Consider the following 16,657-nt stretch of genomic DNA (forward strand, 5'->3'; position numbering starts at 1 on the left):
TGGTGGATTCCAGTTGGGTCATAGGCCCATATGGAACCACCAGGAGCAAGCCCTCCAATGACCTCAATGACCAGGCAGGTTGGTAAAGGAGAAAGTGCTCTCTCAGGTATCTTGGTCCCAAGTTGTTTAGGGCATTGTACACTAGTACATAAGAACATAAGAAGACCCCTGCTGGATCAGACCAAGGGTCCATCTAGTCCAGCATTCTGTTCACACAGTGCCAACCAGCTGTTGACCAGGAACCCACAAGCAGGGCATGAACACAACAGCACTCTCCCTCCCATGTTCCCCAGCAACTGGTGTAGATAGACTCATTGCCTCTGGTGCTGGAGGTAGCACATAGCCACCAAGACTAGTAGCCACTGATAGCCTTTTCCTCCAGGAATTTGTCCAACCCCCCTTTTAAAGCCATCCAAATTGGTGGCCATCACTACATCCTGTGTAGCAAATTCCATAGTTTAATTATGTGCTGCATGAAAGTACTTCCTTTTATCTGTCCTGAATCTCCCACCAATCAGCTTCATAAGATGACCCCGGGTTCTAGTATTTTGAGAAAGGGAGAAAAATGTCTCTCTATCCACATTCTCCACACCATGCATAATTTTGTAGACCTCTGTCACGTCTCCCCTTTCCCTCCTTTTTTCCAAGCTAAACAAGCCCAGCTGTTGTAACCTTCTCTCATAGGGGAGATGCTCCAGCCCCTTGATCATTTTAGTTGCCCTTTTTTTGCCCTTTTTACACCTCTACAATATCTTTTTTGAGGTGTGGTGACCAGAACTGGTCACAGTATTCCCAGTGTGGTTGCACCATAGATTTGTATAGGGGCAGTATGATATTGGCAGCTTTATTCTCAATTCCTTTTCTAATTATGCCTAACATGGAGTTTGCCCTTTTTACAGTGGCCACACACTGGGTTGACATCTTCATTGAGCTGCCCACCACAACCCCAAGATCACTTTCCTGGTCAGTCACGGCAGCTCAGATACCTATACTTGAAGTTGGGATTTTTTGCCCCAACATGCATCACTTTACACTTGCTTACCTTGAACCACATTTGCCATTTTGATGCCCATTCTCCCAGTTTGGAGAGATCCTTTTGGAACTCTTCACAACCCCTTTTTGTTTTAACCACACTAAATAATTTGGTGTCATCTGCAAACTTGGCCACTCCACTGCTCACTCCTAATTCGAGATCATTTATGAACTGGTTGAAAAGCATTAGTCCTAATACAGATCCCTGTGGGACCCCCACTATTTATTTCCCTTCATTGGAAGAATTTACCATTTATTCCTACTCTCTGCTTTCTGTTCTTTAACCAGTGACTGATCCATAAGAGGGCCTCTCCTCTTATTCCATGACTGCTAAGTTTTCTCAGGAGTCTTTGGTGAGGGACTTTGTCAAAAGAACTAATACTACTGTCCACTGCTCAACATAACTTAATTTGCAAAATCTGTTTAGGTCATGGGTATCAGCAGGGCTGCGGTGGCTTAGTGGTTAAGACGCTGAACTGCAGACTGGAAGGTTGGCAGGGCAGCAGTTCGAGACCCGAGTGCTGCGTGACGGAGTGAGCTCCTGTCTTCAGTCCCAGCTCCTGCCAACCTAGCAGTTCGAAAGCAAGAAATTGCAAGTAGATAAATAGGTACCGCCTCGGCGGAAAAGGTAACAGCGTTCCGTGCACCTCGGTGTTCAGTCATGCCAGCCACATGACCACGGAAGCGTCTTCGGACGGCGCTGGCTCTTCGGCCTAGAAACGGGGATGAGCACCGCACCCTAGAGTCGGACACGACTGGTTGGGGACACCTTTACCTTATCAGCAGGAAGGGGCAAGGGGGGCAGTTGCACCCCCTGGATGAGCCATAATCCCCAGATTCCCAGGTTTTGTTTTTAAAAAAGCACGTCTCTAACTCTTGTAGACCCTGAGATAGGAGGCAAAATGCACAGTTGCTACTATGTCCATTTGTTTTGTAAGCAAATATAGCCTGCTCCCACCTTTCAGGGCTTTTGTCCAGTGAGTGAAATCATAGCAATGTTTGACACATCCACTGTCAGGGATGTGTCAAACATCCTGGTTCATTTTATTTATTTATTACAGTTCTATACCGCACCAATAGCCAAAGCTCTCTTTTAAAGCCAGGGGGTCGGGGGGGCTTCCCTGATGGGAAGTGAGTGCTGCCTCAAAAAATCAATTCAGAAATCCAGAATTTTAATCTAACTCAGATTAAACAGTAGTTTGTCTATGCAAAAAGAAAAGGTAAGAGTGAAGACAGGAGTTTATGATCTTTCTAATACAGGTCTTTTAAATATTTTTCTAAGTTTGTAAACATTAAAAAAAATTACTCTGACAATCTTTGTGAATAAAGTTCATCATTATTGCCTCTACATTGCAGGAGTCAGGGCTATGGCTGAGAGAGTGTGGGTTATGCCAGCCCTGCAAAGTAGTCCAGTGCTGCTATGCCCTTCATTCCCATTTTACTGGGGCAGTGGGGCAATTAGAGTAGTGTATGACAACTCTGCAATGTAGTCCAGTGTAGTTCTCCAGTCTACTGGTGTGTTGGTTGCGTTGCAGAAATTCACCACAATTCTGTTTTGGAGTACAATTCCTTCAGATACTTTATTTGGCCAAAATCAAAGCCCAAACAGCTGCTGAGGAGAACCTATACAATACAGAGGGTATCTACTGCAGTACAAGGCTATGCCCCTTCATCACAAAACAGTCCATTATATATTCTTACAAGCTAGTATACTGATTAACATAAGAGCAGAAGCATCCACAAAATATGGAAGAAGGTGAGAGGTCCCAATCACAAAATGAAAACATGCTTATCAGCACCAGACAGTTCTTTTCCAAATTTTGTTACCACCCAGCAGCTAACCACACTTTGTACTTCCTCTTTCTATTCCTGTGCTTGACAACTTTTCCTACTCTTACAAAATTTTGCCCTCGACCCCCCTTTTGCAAACTGCCTCTTCAGCATCAAATCTGTAGTATTAGGGCCTTAGCTAGCTCTTAAAGCCTTAACCAAAGTACTAAAACTTGAATTATAATACTTTCTTAAATTCCTTGCTTCAACAAGGAGTTTCTTTGTTTTAGGGACATGGAGAGGGGAGGAGGCTGTGTAGCACCAGTGCAATTTATTAAGGTCCAGAGGGGGTTGTTGGGATGTATAAATGTGTGCATATAGCTTTAAGGGAGCATGTGCCGGACGCCTGGGTGGGGCCTCTCCCTTTCTCTTTTAGTGCAGGCCTTGTTGGAACAGAGACAGCTCCAACCATGCAGCTCCACTCTTACTGCTTTCTCATTTATTGTAGTAATAAAGAAGAGTGTTTTGAAGGTACTTGAATCTATTATATGTTGCCCACAGAGTAGAGCCTAGGAGAGGACTCTAAGCTGAGCAGGTCACACACACACACGCACTCCGCCCCCAGATATTGACCAGGGTGGATAAAAAACAATGTTTTTAAACAAAATTTAAAAATCAATTTTTTATTTAAGGGAGCAATCCTATGAAGATAGTCAGCAGCCTACAAACTCGGAGGCTGCTGAGTATCTAGGGCAGGGCTGCTGGAACGCAGAGGTGATCGCCAGCCGCCCAGCATTTATGCTAGACACGCAATTTCTCCTGTCTAGCAGGTGCACTTTGAAGCAGGAGGGAAGGAGGCTGGAGCAGCCATAGGAAACGTATGGCTGATGCCCCAATGTCCTCCCTACCCCGCCCCCAGGAACACCCCATTTCCCCATCTCTGCACTCCATTTCTGAGCAGGGAGACGTAGCCAGAATTGCACTGGCTGGGAGGGGGAGGGGTGCATGGTTTCTGTACTCCGAGGTTGGAGCCCTGTTTCCTGCTTTGGACCCCGGGAACCAAAGAATCCTCTGCCCCCCCCCCCCCGACGTTGTCTGGGAGGACATAGGATTGCTCCCTTAATCAGATTTTTTAAAAATTTAAATATTTCTGTCTTACTTAAAACATAACACAGCTACAATTAAATCTTACCATAAACATGCTAGACTTAAACTTACAGTCTCACAAAAATGAAGTTGCCTACCAGTCAAACATAGGCATTCATTTCAGTTTTTTATCTCAGCTCTTGCTTCTTTGGGCAATTTGGAGTAGATCAGCAAAGATTTCTGACAACCAAGTGTTTAGCAATAACAAGAAAAGAAGGAACTCTCAGGTGAAACCGTCAATGTTAGGTTAAAGACAGTGATGCCATGAAATATTGAATATGACTTTCTTAAGACTGTTGTTCTCTGTGCATCTGTTTTTCTCCTCTTGATCTTAGTTTTTTTTTATATCCCTCACTCCAAATAAAGTTTATGATGCCTGTTGTGTGAAGCTTGACGAGAATGCTCTTCTGCATTAGTGCTGTCAAATTCTCAGAATTTTCTGCCACCTTGGGTAGGCTTCAAAATGTAATGGAATATGACTGTAAGCAACAAAGCATGTGTAGGCACACAAGAAAATGCACAGCTGTGTTGTAGGACCATGTGCTATGTGTGCAAATTAAAATAACACACCACTGTGTAGCTTTGCCCTCCCCCTTCCCATGGAAAAATCCCTGTGGACACCCATGGTTTAGGTTTCAAGATTTGTGGCAAGGAGAGCAGGAGAAGTTGTAGAATTTCTCCAAATGTTTTTTACTTGGGGATGTCAGAGGGACTGATGATAGTTATGCATGGAATTTGCAGATATTGGAAAGTGTGCAAAACACATTATATTGGGACATGAAAAGGAATTGGAGAGATCAATTTCAGACTAGGCTTCTGGTTTCTAAGCCATTACCAGAACGTCTCTTATTGCGTTCTGGGGTGTTTTTGTTTGTTTGCTTGTTTGCTTTTACCCAGCCTTATGCTTTTTTTCAAGGAAAGTTAAAACAATCATTATACAGTGTTAGTAAATCGTATTTTATGGCACAGTTACAGCTACGTAGGTCTTTTTCTAGACCACTTAGTAATTAGAATATGTACCTTATGTTATTCCTATATTGATATTTGTTGCTGTGTGTTCTCTTAACCTGTTGTTAAAAAGCTCTGTAGCTGGGATTGAAAGTTTCTGTTTTGTACGCTCACTCATTTTCCAGGGCTTAATAAGAGAATTATGCAGATTGTTGAATCTATATGCTGCTTTGCTCATTGGTAACATGAATAGAGTACAGCTTAATTAATGGGAAGTGATGATGGAACTCATAGATGCCATACTGTCTTTTTGTTTCAGCTGACTGTTTAGATCCAGCCTGTTCAAGTCACGGTATGTGTATCCATGGAGAGTGCCATTGTAATCCAGGATGGGGTGGTAGCAACTGTGAAATACTGAAGACTATGTGCCCAGACCAGTGCTCTGGCCATGGCACGTATCTTCAGGAAAGTGGCACTTGCACTTGTGACCCTAATTGGACTGGTCCTGACTGCTCCAATGGTAAGGGGTTTTAAAAACTCTTTTTTGCTTTAACTGCCAACACTGAGCAATTTAAAAATATTCTGTGATGATATTGCATTTAGTGCAGTAGTCTACAACCCAATCTATAGCCAAAGTCTACAACTAATGCAAACAGAAATTACAGAAATTCTTAATTGCGACGGTAGTACAATCAAGTATGGGTTGTGTGTGGATGGGGGTGGGAGGGTTGCCAAAGATTGCAGGGTGCTGCCAGTATGTAGTTGAATGAGGGAGAGAGTCCAGTTGACACCTTACATGTTTGACTACGTACCATATGTCCAAAAGTTTGTCATCTACTTCATAGACTTACCAGTCTTCAATTAAACAGACCTCTGCAAAATCATTCAAATATTGTACATTCACAATACAAGCCAGGCTGTGCTGCAATCCATTTGTGCTGAGGTATCAACCTGAAACAATGTAATAACGTTCACGTCATAGCTTGTGATACCACAGTGGCTATGTTCGCATCTCACACTAATCCATGGTTTAGTGTGACATGCACAAACAGGAACAAGCCATAGCAAGCATTGTGCACTCTCCCCCTCTCCTTTCCTTCTCTCATGCAGCCAGGAGAAGGAAGTCAGAAGCTTTTCCCCCACTATCCCTTCACTGCAGTTTGTCATGTCATCTGCAGCCACAAACTGGTTAATGTTAACTATAGTTAATTAAAAATTAGCCTACTTCAAACCATGGTTTCTAAAGCTGACATGCTTAAAGTAACTCTAGTTAATGTTAACCATAGTTGCTGATTTGGACAATGCAGGAAGCTGTATTTAACTGAAACAGAAGCAAAAGCTTCCAAACTCCTCCTCTAGGCCATGCAGAATAAAGAGAGGGGATGGAGCAGCACACACGCCAAAGGCTCACTGCAGCTGATTCCTGCTCATGCACTTGCAAACATGGCCAATGAGACAGTTGTGCTGCCTTAAGATGCTTAGCTCTTATATTCTGTTTCAGCTAGTATGCAAGTTGCCCATTCGTATTATTGATGGGTTGGACATCACACTTAGAGCACTTCATATTACCTAGTTCCATAGAATCCTACCATATCTTGTGTGCTTGACCCTTGCCCTTCATGGCTTATTAAATCAAACAAGGAGGGGTTGTCCGGCTGGGTCCAGGAGGTTGTAAATTCCTCCTTGAGAGAGGGAGTGGTGCCTGCCGCTTTAAAAGAGGCGGTAATTAGACCACTCCCGAAAAAGCCTAACCTGGACCCAGAGGATGTTAACAATTATAGGCCAGTGGCCAACATCCAACATCCCCTTCCTGGGCAAGGTGCTTGAGCAGGTGGTTGTAGGACAGCTCCAGGCACTCTTGAATGAAACAGATTATCTAGATCCATTTCAATCGGGCTTCAGGCCTGGTTTTGGAACGGAAGCTGCCTTGGTCGCCCTGTGGGATGACCTCTGCCGGGAGAGGGACAGGGGGAGTGCAACCCTGTTGATTCTCCTGGACCTCTCAGCAGCTTTCGATACCATCGACCATGGTATCCTTCTGGATAGGTTGTCTGGGTTAGGAGTTGGAGGCACTGCACTTCAGTGGTTCCGCTCCTACTTGGATGGCCGATTCCAAAAGGTGGTGCTGGGGGATTATTGCTCTGTGCCATGGCAATTGTGCCATGGGGTTCCACAGGGCTCTATTATATCCCCCATGCTGTTTAACATCTACATGAAACCACTGGGGGAGGTTATCCGGAGGTGTGGGCTGAGGTGCCATCAATATGCAGATGACACCCAGCTCTACCTCTCTTTCTCATCAAAACCAGGTGAGGCAGTGGCTGTTCTGAACCAGTGCCTGGGCATGGTAATGGACTGGATGAGGGCTAATAAACTGAAACTCAATCCAGACAAGACGGAGGTACTGTTAGTGGGTGGTTCGTCTGCCCGGCTAGGTGATATTCAACCTGTTCTGGAGGGGGTTGCACTCCCCCTAAAGGATCAGGTTTGTAGTTTGGGGGTGCTCTTGGATCCAGAACTGTCACTTGAGGCACAGGTGAACTCAGTGGCACGGAGCACTTTTTATCAGCTTAGGCTGGTATACCAACTACGCCCTTATCTGGACAGAGATAGCCTAGCTACAGTTATCCATGCTCTGATAACTTCTCGTCGGGATTACTGCAATGCGTTATACATGGGGCTGCCTTTGAAAACGGTCCGGAAACTTCAGCTGGTCCAAAATAGGGCAGCAAGATTGTTAACAGGGACTGGACTGTGAGCTCATATTACGCCAGTACTTTTCCAGCTGCACTGGCTGCCAGTCCATTTCCGGGCCCGATTCAAAGTGCTGGTGTTAACATTCAAAGCCCTTAACGGCTTGGGGCCAGGTTACCTGAAGGATTGCCTCCTCCCATATGTGCCTGCCCGGACCTTAAGATCATCATCAGCGGCCCTTCTCCGTGAACCCCTGCCAAAGGAAGTGAGGAGGGTGGCTACTAGGAGGAGGGCTTTTTCTGTTGTGGCACCACGGCTCTGGAATGAGCTCCCTAGTGAGGTTCGCCTGGCGCCTACATTGTACTCCTTTCGGCGCCAGGTGAAGACCTTTTTATTTTCCCAGGCATTTTAGCATTTTAGCTTTCTAAATTTTTATCTTTGCTGTTTTAAATCTGTATTTTAAACTCCTGTACTGCTGCTAGGTTTTATTGTGGTTGTATTGTTATATTGTGGTTTTAATGTTCTATATATTTTAAATTGTTTTATTGTGTGTTGTTTGGTTTTAATTTTTGTGAACCACCCAGAGAGCTTCAGCTATTGGGCGGTATAGAAATGAAATTAAATAAATAAATAAATAATATCATGACTGTTGAAGTTACCAAGAGCCAGTGTGGTGTAGTGGTGAGAGCATTGGACTGAGAGTCGGGAGATCCGGGTTCTAGTCCCCACTCGGCCATGGAAGCTCACTGGGTGACTTTGGGCCAGTCACAGACTCTCAGCCCAACCCACCTCACAGGGTTGTTGTTGTGAGGATAAAATGGATGAGGAGGATGAGGAGGATTATGTACGCCGCCTTGAGTTCCTTGGAGGAAAAAAGGCGGGATATAAATGTAATAAATAAATAAATAAATAAATAAGACTGAAACCAACATTGGTTATCTGAATAACACTAAAAATCTCTTCCAATCAAAGTACTTTAGCTTACTTGGTGGATAAGCTGGCAGAGCTATAGTTGAAGCAACTAAAAACATTTTAGGGTGCAATCCTATGGCCGCTAGACGGCATCTAGACAGCCCTAGGATTTTCCATTTTCTGGGAACCGAGCTCAGAGCCAGTGCTCCAAGGTTGGTTCCCAGAAAACCGACTCCCCGCCCCCTCCCCTGCTGCCTTATAGGTGGTGCGGTTCGTCTCTAGCTCCACACTCATAAGACCAGTACGGAGCAGCCGAAAAGGGGGCAATCCTGGGGGAGGGGATGGCAGAAGCGCTGTTAGGATGCTTCCTGTATGCCGTCCGCTGCCCCCCCCCCCAATCCAAGGCGTCCTGGCTAGGCAGCCGAAATCAGCCATCTAGCTACAAATGCAAAGCAGTTGGAGCACAGAGTAGAAGATCCCCTCCTTGCTCCTCCTGCCCTGCACTGGATAGCTGGTTGCCTCCGAGTTTGGAGGTGGCCGACTATCCCTATAGGAATGCCCCCTTAAGCTGTTTAGCTCTACATCCATGGAAAGATTCCTGACTTAATTTGTTAATACTGCTAACAAAAGCAAACACGCTTGCATTATGTAGAAAATTTGCCAGGTCCAGTTAATATATGAACATAAATGACAGTATGTAAAGTCTCATTCTATCAGTTTCAGTGAAAACATAGATTCTACAGTTTCTGATGCCACCCACATGCATATAATATGCATTATATGTTGTCACATTCTTTACTAAAGAGGGTGGGTTTTTTTGCTAACTATGCTAAATTAGTTCTCTAGTCATTCTCCAAAATGTTCATAACCTACCAGATAAACATAGAATGTCATGTTTCAGATATCCTACAAATAATTAATATCGAAATGTTCCTAATTTTTTAAAAAGTTAAGAACCTAATAGGGGAAAGAATAAGCTGTTTTGTTCCATCAAAGGGTTTATGGGTTTAAAATCAACTCTATCTTCATCAGCAGTTTGTCCATTAATTAGCCCGCCAATTCCACTTCAGTTAAATTAACTCTAATTAATAAGTTCATTACAAAGACTCACATACCTTGCTTAAAGCAAGTGTGCTAAAAGCTGATAAACACTTTCACTTTAATGAAAAATTGATTAGATTGAAGAGAAAAGGTGAGGTCTCTGAAATACACCCCTTTCTCCAGAGCAGGGGTTGATGTTTTTAAATTCTGAAGTTAATCAATCTTATAAAGATTTCATTATTCTAAAAAAAAAACCTAATTCACAATAGAAAGCATTATATGAGAAAAGTTTTCTTGGCTAGTGCACATTCCGGCACATAAAAAGTGTCACAATACTTGGTTCTATGCTTAACGCTGTACATCGCTTTGAAATAGAGCAAAGTAGTCATGGGGAAAGGATTCTTTTTAGCCCTTTTTATTTGTACTTGCTTTTCAATATCCATCACAAATAATTTCTGGTCTTTGTTTTCAGGATTGCTGTTCTTTTATAAGGAAACTGGTGTTGTATAATAGGCGTATGGACCGGCATATGGCTATGCTAGCTTTGTCCTAAGAGACTTAAGCTATATCCCTTAGGCTATGTTACATTGTGTTTTCCTCCTGATATTACCTTCACAGAAAACTATATTCTCTTAAAAAACGAAGAAGGAAAAGGAAGAAAGAAAAAAGAAGGAAAGATGAATGCAGATAGACTGGGATGTTATTTCACTCCTTGTATTACTTTTAAGAACAAAGTGTATCAATTGCCCTTAATTTTCATAGGAACCCAAACAAGAAATTGAATACTGTAGATCACTGTTTCTCAAACTGTGAGCTGGGACCCACTAGTGGGTCTCAAGCCACTTTCATGTGCGTCTCCATGCTTCAGACTGCCCAGTGCCCGTTTGCTTGACCAACCTGGGCCATGGTCACAGCATGTACGCTCCACAGGCAGATGTGGCAGTGGGAGTTGCTTAGAAAGGAAGGGTAATATTTTTAATAATATTTTTTTTAAAATTGGGAATAATGAGGAAGGGGATAAGAGAGGAAAACTATTATAGGAGGGAATGTAAAAGCAGCGGGAAGGAGGGAGGAAAAAAACTGGCAATTGAAGATCGGGTACAAGTTGAGAGTGAAAAGCGATGGGGAGAAGAAATGTCAGGAGATGTGTAAGACTATGTTGAGAAGCATGAGGGGGGTGGAGGAAAACAGTATAAAATAAAAACTCCTCCACTTAGATAGGGCCCCTGAGAAGTGGGGAGGCTGAGTCATGATATCTCCAGAGTCAATGGCTGTGTTCAGATGATCGTGGGGGCAAAAGAACCCATCATGCGTTCTTCCCCCGCCCCCATGCGTGCTGCGCACGTGACTGCAATTTGCATAATTACCGGTGATGCAGCGTGGGTTGCCGTGTCCTCTGAACATGCAGTGCAGCAGAGGTGGCTTTTCACCCACCCCACAACCCCTACTGCAAGTCATGGATTGTGGCATGGGTAAGAAGTAATTATGCAAATCGCAGCTTCAGGGGTGGCACGCACGGGGGCAGAGGAAGAGCCCATGATGGGTTCTTTTGCCCCACGATTGAATCTGGTCACAGTCTGTACTTAACCTGAGGAAGGCTAAATTAAGGAGCTCCGTGCTACAAGGAAAACACCATAACAAAACATGTAGTAATTTTCAAAGAGGGGTTAGATATCAATATAAAATTATATTTGTAATTGCCAGCTGATAATGTCAAAATTCACCTCTGTCTGCCACCATTTTGTGACTGGCAGGGCTCAGTCATTTTCAGCCCTCTCAAGAGGGCCCCCAAGGTAGAAAGTTTGAGAACCCCTGCTGTAGATGATAATTGGTTTATTAATATATTTTTTTGCAATGTAAACCAGAATACTTGTTGCTGTCAGTGTTATAAACTTGTAGAAAGAGGAGAAAGAACCATCCCTTATATTTAACAACCCATCAGTATATCAACAGTGCACTGTTATGTAGAATTTGAGTGCTACAAGATCAAGAATTCTAGTGTTGGTAGAGATGGTATTAATGTAATGTCGTTATCTAGAATCAGTGTCATTTTCGTATTATTTATATGCAGCAGTTTTTGTTATCTCACTATACAGAAACTTCCACAGATGGAGGAGCGGAGATAAAGTGGTCAGATGCAATATACGCTAAACAGAGTGTAGTACAAGTCCTGTCCACTCCCCTCTCAGATGCAGGGGAGACAAGACACATCCATGTGTCAGCTTCCCACAGTTGTTTTTTGACCATTGTAACAGTCAACCAGGAGTAGCAGAGCTGTCCCTGAAAAAGCCAGATTCAATTTTCTATGGGTGCTTCCAGTCAAAAGACATTGTGCAGCTATCATTTCCTCTTTAACTGATTCTTAAATGATTAAGAAGTGGTGTAAAATAGGGGAGGGCTACAAGTGGAAATGGACCCCCCCCCCCCGTAAAATTCTATGAATCAGGCTAGGCAGTTCATGATAAAAATGTCATCTGAACACACACAGACACACAACCCGAATTCTCCCATTTTTAAAACAGAAAGCCTGCTGTGCAGAACATACAACTTAAGAAGGTACAATCCAAAGGCAGTTTGATCAGCTTTTGCTGTTGAACACATTGATCAATGTCAGGCAAATAGGGCATTGTCCCATATTCATATAGAGATAGAGTGAATCCCTCTATTAGCATAATTTGTCTGCTGCCAAATGACAGTTTTCAAACGGGAATAGGAAGTGAGGGCTGTGGGTCATTATTATCAGTGCTACAAAATTGCAGAAAGTGTGAAAAGACGCCTGCCGCCCCTGCCCTGCCCAACTCTGATACAGCTTGCGCTAGTCCCACATTAACCCTTGCTGTTGTGTGAGCTGGCAGGGACCAAGTGGACTGAATTGCCCTGCTTGTAAGTAGTCTGGGAATCAACTATACTGAAATCTCTTCTTCCATTGGGTTGTGTTTGAGCCCCTGGTGCACTGAAAAGCTGGAGCTCATCATCCAGTGCACAGCCTTCTGACCTGACCACTCAGGGTACAAGATATTTTGTGCTCAAGTACAAATACAGTCTTATCATGCTCAGTCTAAAGGTCACAGGCATGTATAAATCACAAATTTTCCTTCAGAATACAAAGAGTGTTCAGAAAAGCCGCAATGTGACTATTTTGAAGAGAAAAGCCACGATTTGTACGTGCATGCACATTCTGTAGCTGTTGCAATACACTAATGCTCTGGTATCTCTACCTAAGTAGAAAGTGTCTCATAGGAAGTGGTCTAGGTGAAAACATTGGCATTCCTTTACATGATCCTAAGGACAGAAAGCCAATGGATTTCGTATAGCCTTCCACTGAAAGGGGAAGACTTGAGTTCTTTCTGAGCACAGACATTTCCCTTCCCAGAGGTGACTGTATGAAGTCTACTTACTTGTGGTCTTGGGACTGTAGATGTATTAAGTTGCCATAAGACAGGTGTGGGTACATTAAGTTGACATGAGACATATGTTGTTGGACTGCAACTCCCATCAGCCCTAGCCAGCATAGCCAATGATGAGGGATGATGGGAATTGCAGTCCAACATCTGGAGGGCCACATGTTGCCCAGCCCTGCCATAAGAGGACAACCAGAGTCGGAAAGAGCTTCCAACTATTCAAGAACTTCATGTAACTACCTTTTCTTTCAATAAACATGAGGGTGCCAAAGTTGGAAAGACTTCATCTCAATAGAAGTGGCTTCATAAAATGTATCATTGACAATGATACTTTCAATAACAAAAGTATCATACATATCATAGAACTGAAATAGACAAAAGAGATATCTGATCTGACTCCTCTGATGGAAGGCTTCAGATTTTATACTGGGGGAAATACAATATTAAAGTGACATTGTAGTGTCTTTATTTTTCTAGAGTTTGGAACAGTTTGTATTTCTGCTATACTTCCTTCCAGAGTACATGATTACACTGTTCACTAAGAATATTCTATAAATCCTCATAAGTTTATAACTATGCATAAGAACAGGCCACTGTTAAGAAAAATGTTACTTGAAATTACTCAGAGGTAACTGAAGAAAAGCTGTAGACTGTTAGATGTCACTAGGTCAGCTGGACAACTAATCAAGCATTGCCAAAGATGTAGATTCCCTCTCCTCTTGAGATCTTCCCTAAAATAAATTATTTGATTTAATGTTCAAAGAGTTTGGTTTTCTCCCCATACTGCTTGCATTTGGAACTTGACTAATTATTGTGTTTTTTCTCCTCCCACCCCCATCCCATTCACCTTCCACCTGCTGTTTATTTCGAATACAGAAATCTGTTCTGTTGATTGTGGCACACATGGTGTCTGCATGGGTGGAACCTGCCGTTGTGAAGAAGGCTGGACTGGCCCATCCTGCAATCAAAGAGCATGCCACCCTCGGTGTGCTGAACATGGGACGTGTAAAGATGGGAAATGTGAATGCAGCCAAGGCTGGAATGGCGAGCACTGCACGATTGGTAAGCTAACTGTGCTTTAATATCTTACTTCAATATTGAACGTAAAAACCTAGAGCTAGTCCCCTTATCTGAATTAGAAATTTAGCACTTTGAAGCTTGTTTCTTCAAACAGAATATTTCCACTTGTCAGTCTGTGTAAAGGAACTGATATTTTTTAAAAGGAAATGATTATATAATTGGTCATCAATCCTTTACGAATAGCTTGCCCCAGATAGAGGGGCAAGTATTTCCCTGTACATTTTCCTCAGTTTTCTCTGTACATATCTTTCCTGATTCCAATAGAAGAGAATACTATTTTTGTACTCTTCATAATCTATAGATAAATCAGTTCATTGCTCCAGTCTTTTCTATTTTTAGCTGGTAATAGTATGTCTTATTTTAACTTTATTAACAAAAAAGAAAACTATAGAAACATTGTACATAAACATGAAAGCTGATGGTTGGTTGCCAGGTAATCTAGCACCCTGAAATTATTTTTGTTGTGTTTTGTTAGCAGATGCTATGAATTATTTAAGATTTTCACAAAGCTTCTATTTCAGTATTGATAAATTGAGGAATTTGCTGACTTTCAGCAATTCCATTCATAGCTGTGTGCTTTACAAGCAAGAGCAGAGATTTTGTATATTTATTTGTATTTTTATAGTGCATGGCTCCTTTTTTCTTTACATTCTGAATATCATATGGATATAAAAGAAAGATGCCTTTGTTTAGTCAAATGATATAAAAGGTAATTGTCTTTCCTAGAATTGTGTTAATGTTTCTTTCCAGAAGTTGATCTATGACCTAATAAATGTTGATCTCAGATTAAGTTGAATCTATGAATAGTCATTAAGTATCACAAAGAGCAGAAATTAAGGAAGCATTGTCACCGTAATTCTTCACTTTTGTCTCCATATGCCCTTGTCTCTTAAAAAAGTGCCTGTAGTGAAATGGATGTGGAAGACAAGCCTACTCATAGTAAGCTTTAGCTTGCCAGTTTGTAATTAGTCAGAAGATCACTCCTGAGGACGTCAGTGACCTTGGCAATAGTACAGCAGAGATTATAGTTCTATATGGATGAACTATTCTCGCACAATTTTTCCAGTGTGTTTGTTAGGCACAAACATGTTTTTCCTTCACCATTGGGAAGACAGGTGTATGGCTTTTCACCTGTTCGTATTTCAAACCCATGTATTTCCCATGTATGTATTGCATTGCTGCTTTTGCAAAAAATATATTTGTGGTTTGGATTGATTATTTTTTTGCAAAGTTTTAAACATCACAGTGTTTGGGTGCAGTCTTTTGGATGGAACCTTATGTCAGTACAGATAGAATAATGTCAGAAAAAGATGAATGGAGCAGAGAATAACTTTCTGTCTTAAGAGAGACAACAAGACAAAAGGTTATTTGCATCTGGCCCTTATGGCATTCCAAGTAAGACTGCAATAAACTGTCCACTAGAAATATGGAGGCATCTGCAACAATTGTCCAGAGGCATACACTGTGTTACCTACATTTATAAGAGCGTCTGTGGGTATGTTACATAGGACAAAAGAAAACGAACAGAGCTGAGACTCATATTTTACAGTGTACAATTAGTGACACTCTATCAATGAAATAAAACAATGGCAAAATACATGCATCAATAGAGTTTGAGCACAAACAGTAGCTGTACAATCGTGCTTTCTAACAAAACTATATAAAAAGTGCCAGACTGAAATTCTGTCCAGACTCCTAGATGTTTTTGTCTTTTCCATAGTGTTTAACAGTGAATTACCCAGCTGTTAGTGTTTCATTTTCAATTTTTCACTGACTGGCTTCCTAACCCCACAGCAACGTTAGTGTTTAATAGAGGTGCGCTGATCAGCATGCCTACATTTTTTTTGAATGACGTATGTGTTATCATTAATGATATTGCTTTCCAATGTAGTAAAGAACTGGAATAAAAACAAATAGCTGGTCTTTTGTAGTTTAAAGGAATTAGGATTTCCCCTAGGCCAGATTTCCATTTGAATTGCCTGCATACACATGAAAATCAATGTAGCTCAATAAACAACTTGGTGTTTAAAGCACTATTAGGAGAGAACACCTCAGAGAACTACCTTTCCTTAAATTGGAGAGATGGGATTTTGGGGGGCTTCTTAATATGTGCTATCCTGAATACAAATGGAGAGGCTAATTGAAAATGAGAAGGAAAGAAATTAAACATTAAAAAACTAATAGAAGTTCTCTGTGGAAACTTAGAGCAGCAGTTCACAGTCCAGTTCCATCAGATGCTTTGCTGTGCAATGTAGCTTGGGCATTGTTAGAGCATTGGGCTATACCCAATGTGGCTTGCACATTGTTAGAGCTTTGTTGCTAATTAATACAATCCTCATACACTCCCTGCATTAGACCTGCTTCCTTGCCAACATTGAGAGAAAGCTTGCCCATTGTTCAGGGTCACACATCCCAAGAGCATTGCAAGCTTTTCACATTTTTCCATGTGGATAGCTGTGTGCACAGGGGATTGATCCTAGAAAAGGGGAGCAGAACACATTAATGTTCTCAGGTCCAAAGCTTAGCTGTATACATCATTTCAAAGGCACTGGGGAGTAGGGTGATGGTGGAAGTGACAGATCAAGACCCTTACTGCTATTGCATCTGGACTCTACCATCATTTTATTTATTTA

General features: G+C 42.2%; 1 protein-coding gene across 2 annotated transcripts in view; it reads left to right on the forward strand.

Annotated features, from left to right (window-relative positions):
- Positions 1-16,657, forward strand: part of TENM3 (teneurin transmembrane protein 3) — a 445,596-nt gene that overhangs the window by 328,401 nt on the left and 100,538 nt on the right. For both annotated transcript variants that reach the window (XM_084856497.1, XM_084856499.1), the window contains exons 12-13: positions 5,216-5,416; positions 13,821-14,006. In XM_084856497.1, the coding sequence (XP_084712623.1) occupies positions 5,216-5,416; positions 13,821-14,006 (387 nt within the window). The remainder of the gene's footprint in view (positions 1-5,215; positions 5,417-13,820; positions 14,007-16,657) is intronic.

This window comes from Heloderma suspectum, chromosome 5 (genome assembly GCF_057233095.1).
Source record: "Heloderma suspectum isolate Gila_16-S chromosome 5, 16-S_ref, whole genome shotgun sequence".
NCBI classification, from domain to species: domain Eukaryota; kingdom Metazoa; phylum Chordata; class Lepidosauria; order Squamata; family Helodermatidae; genus Heloderma; species Heloderma suspectum.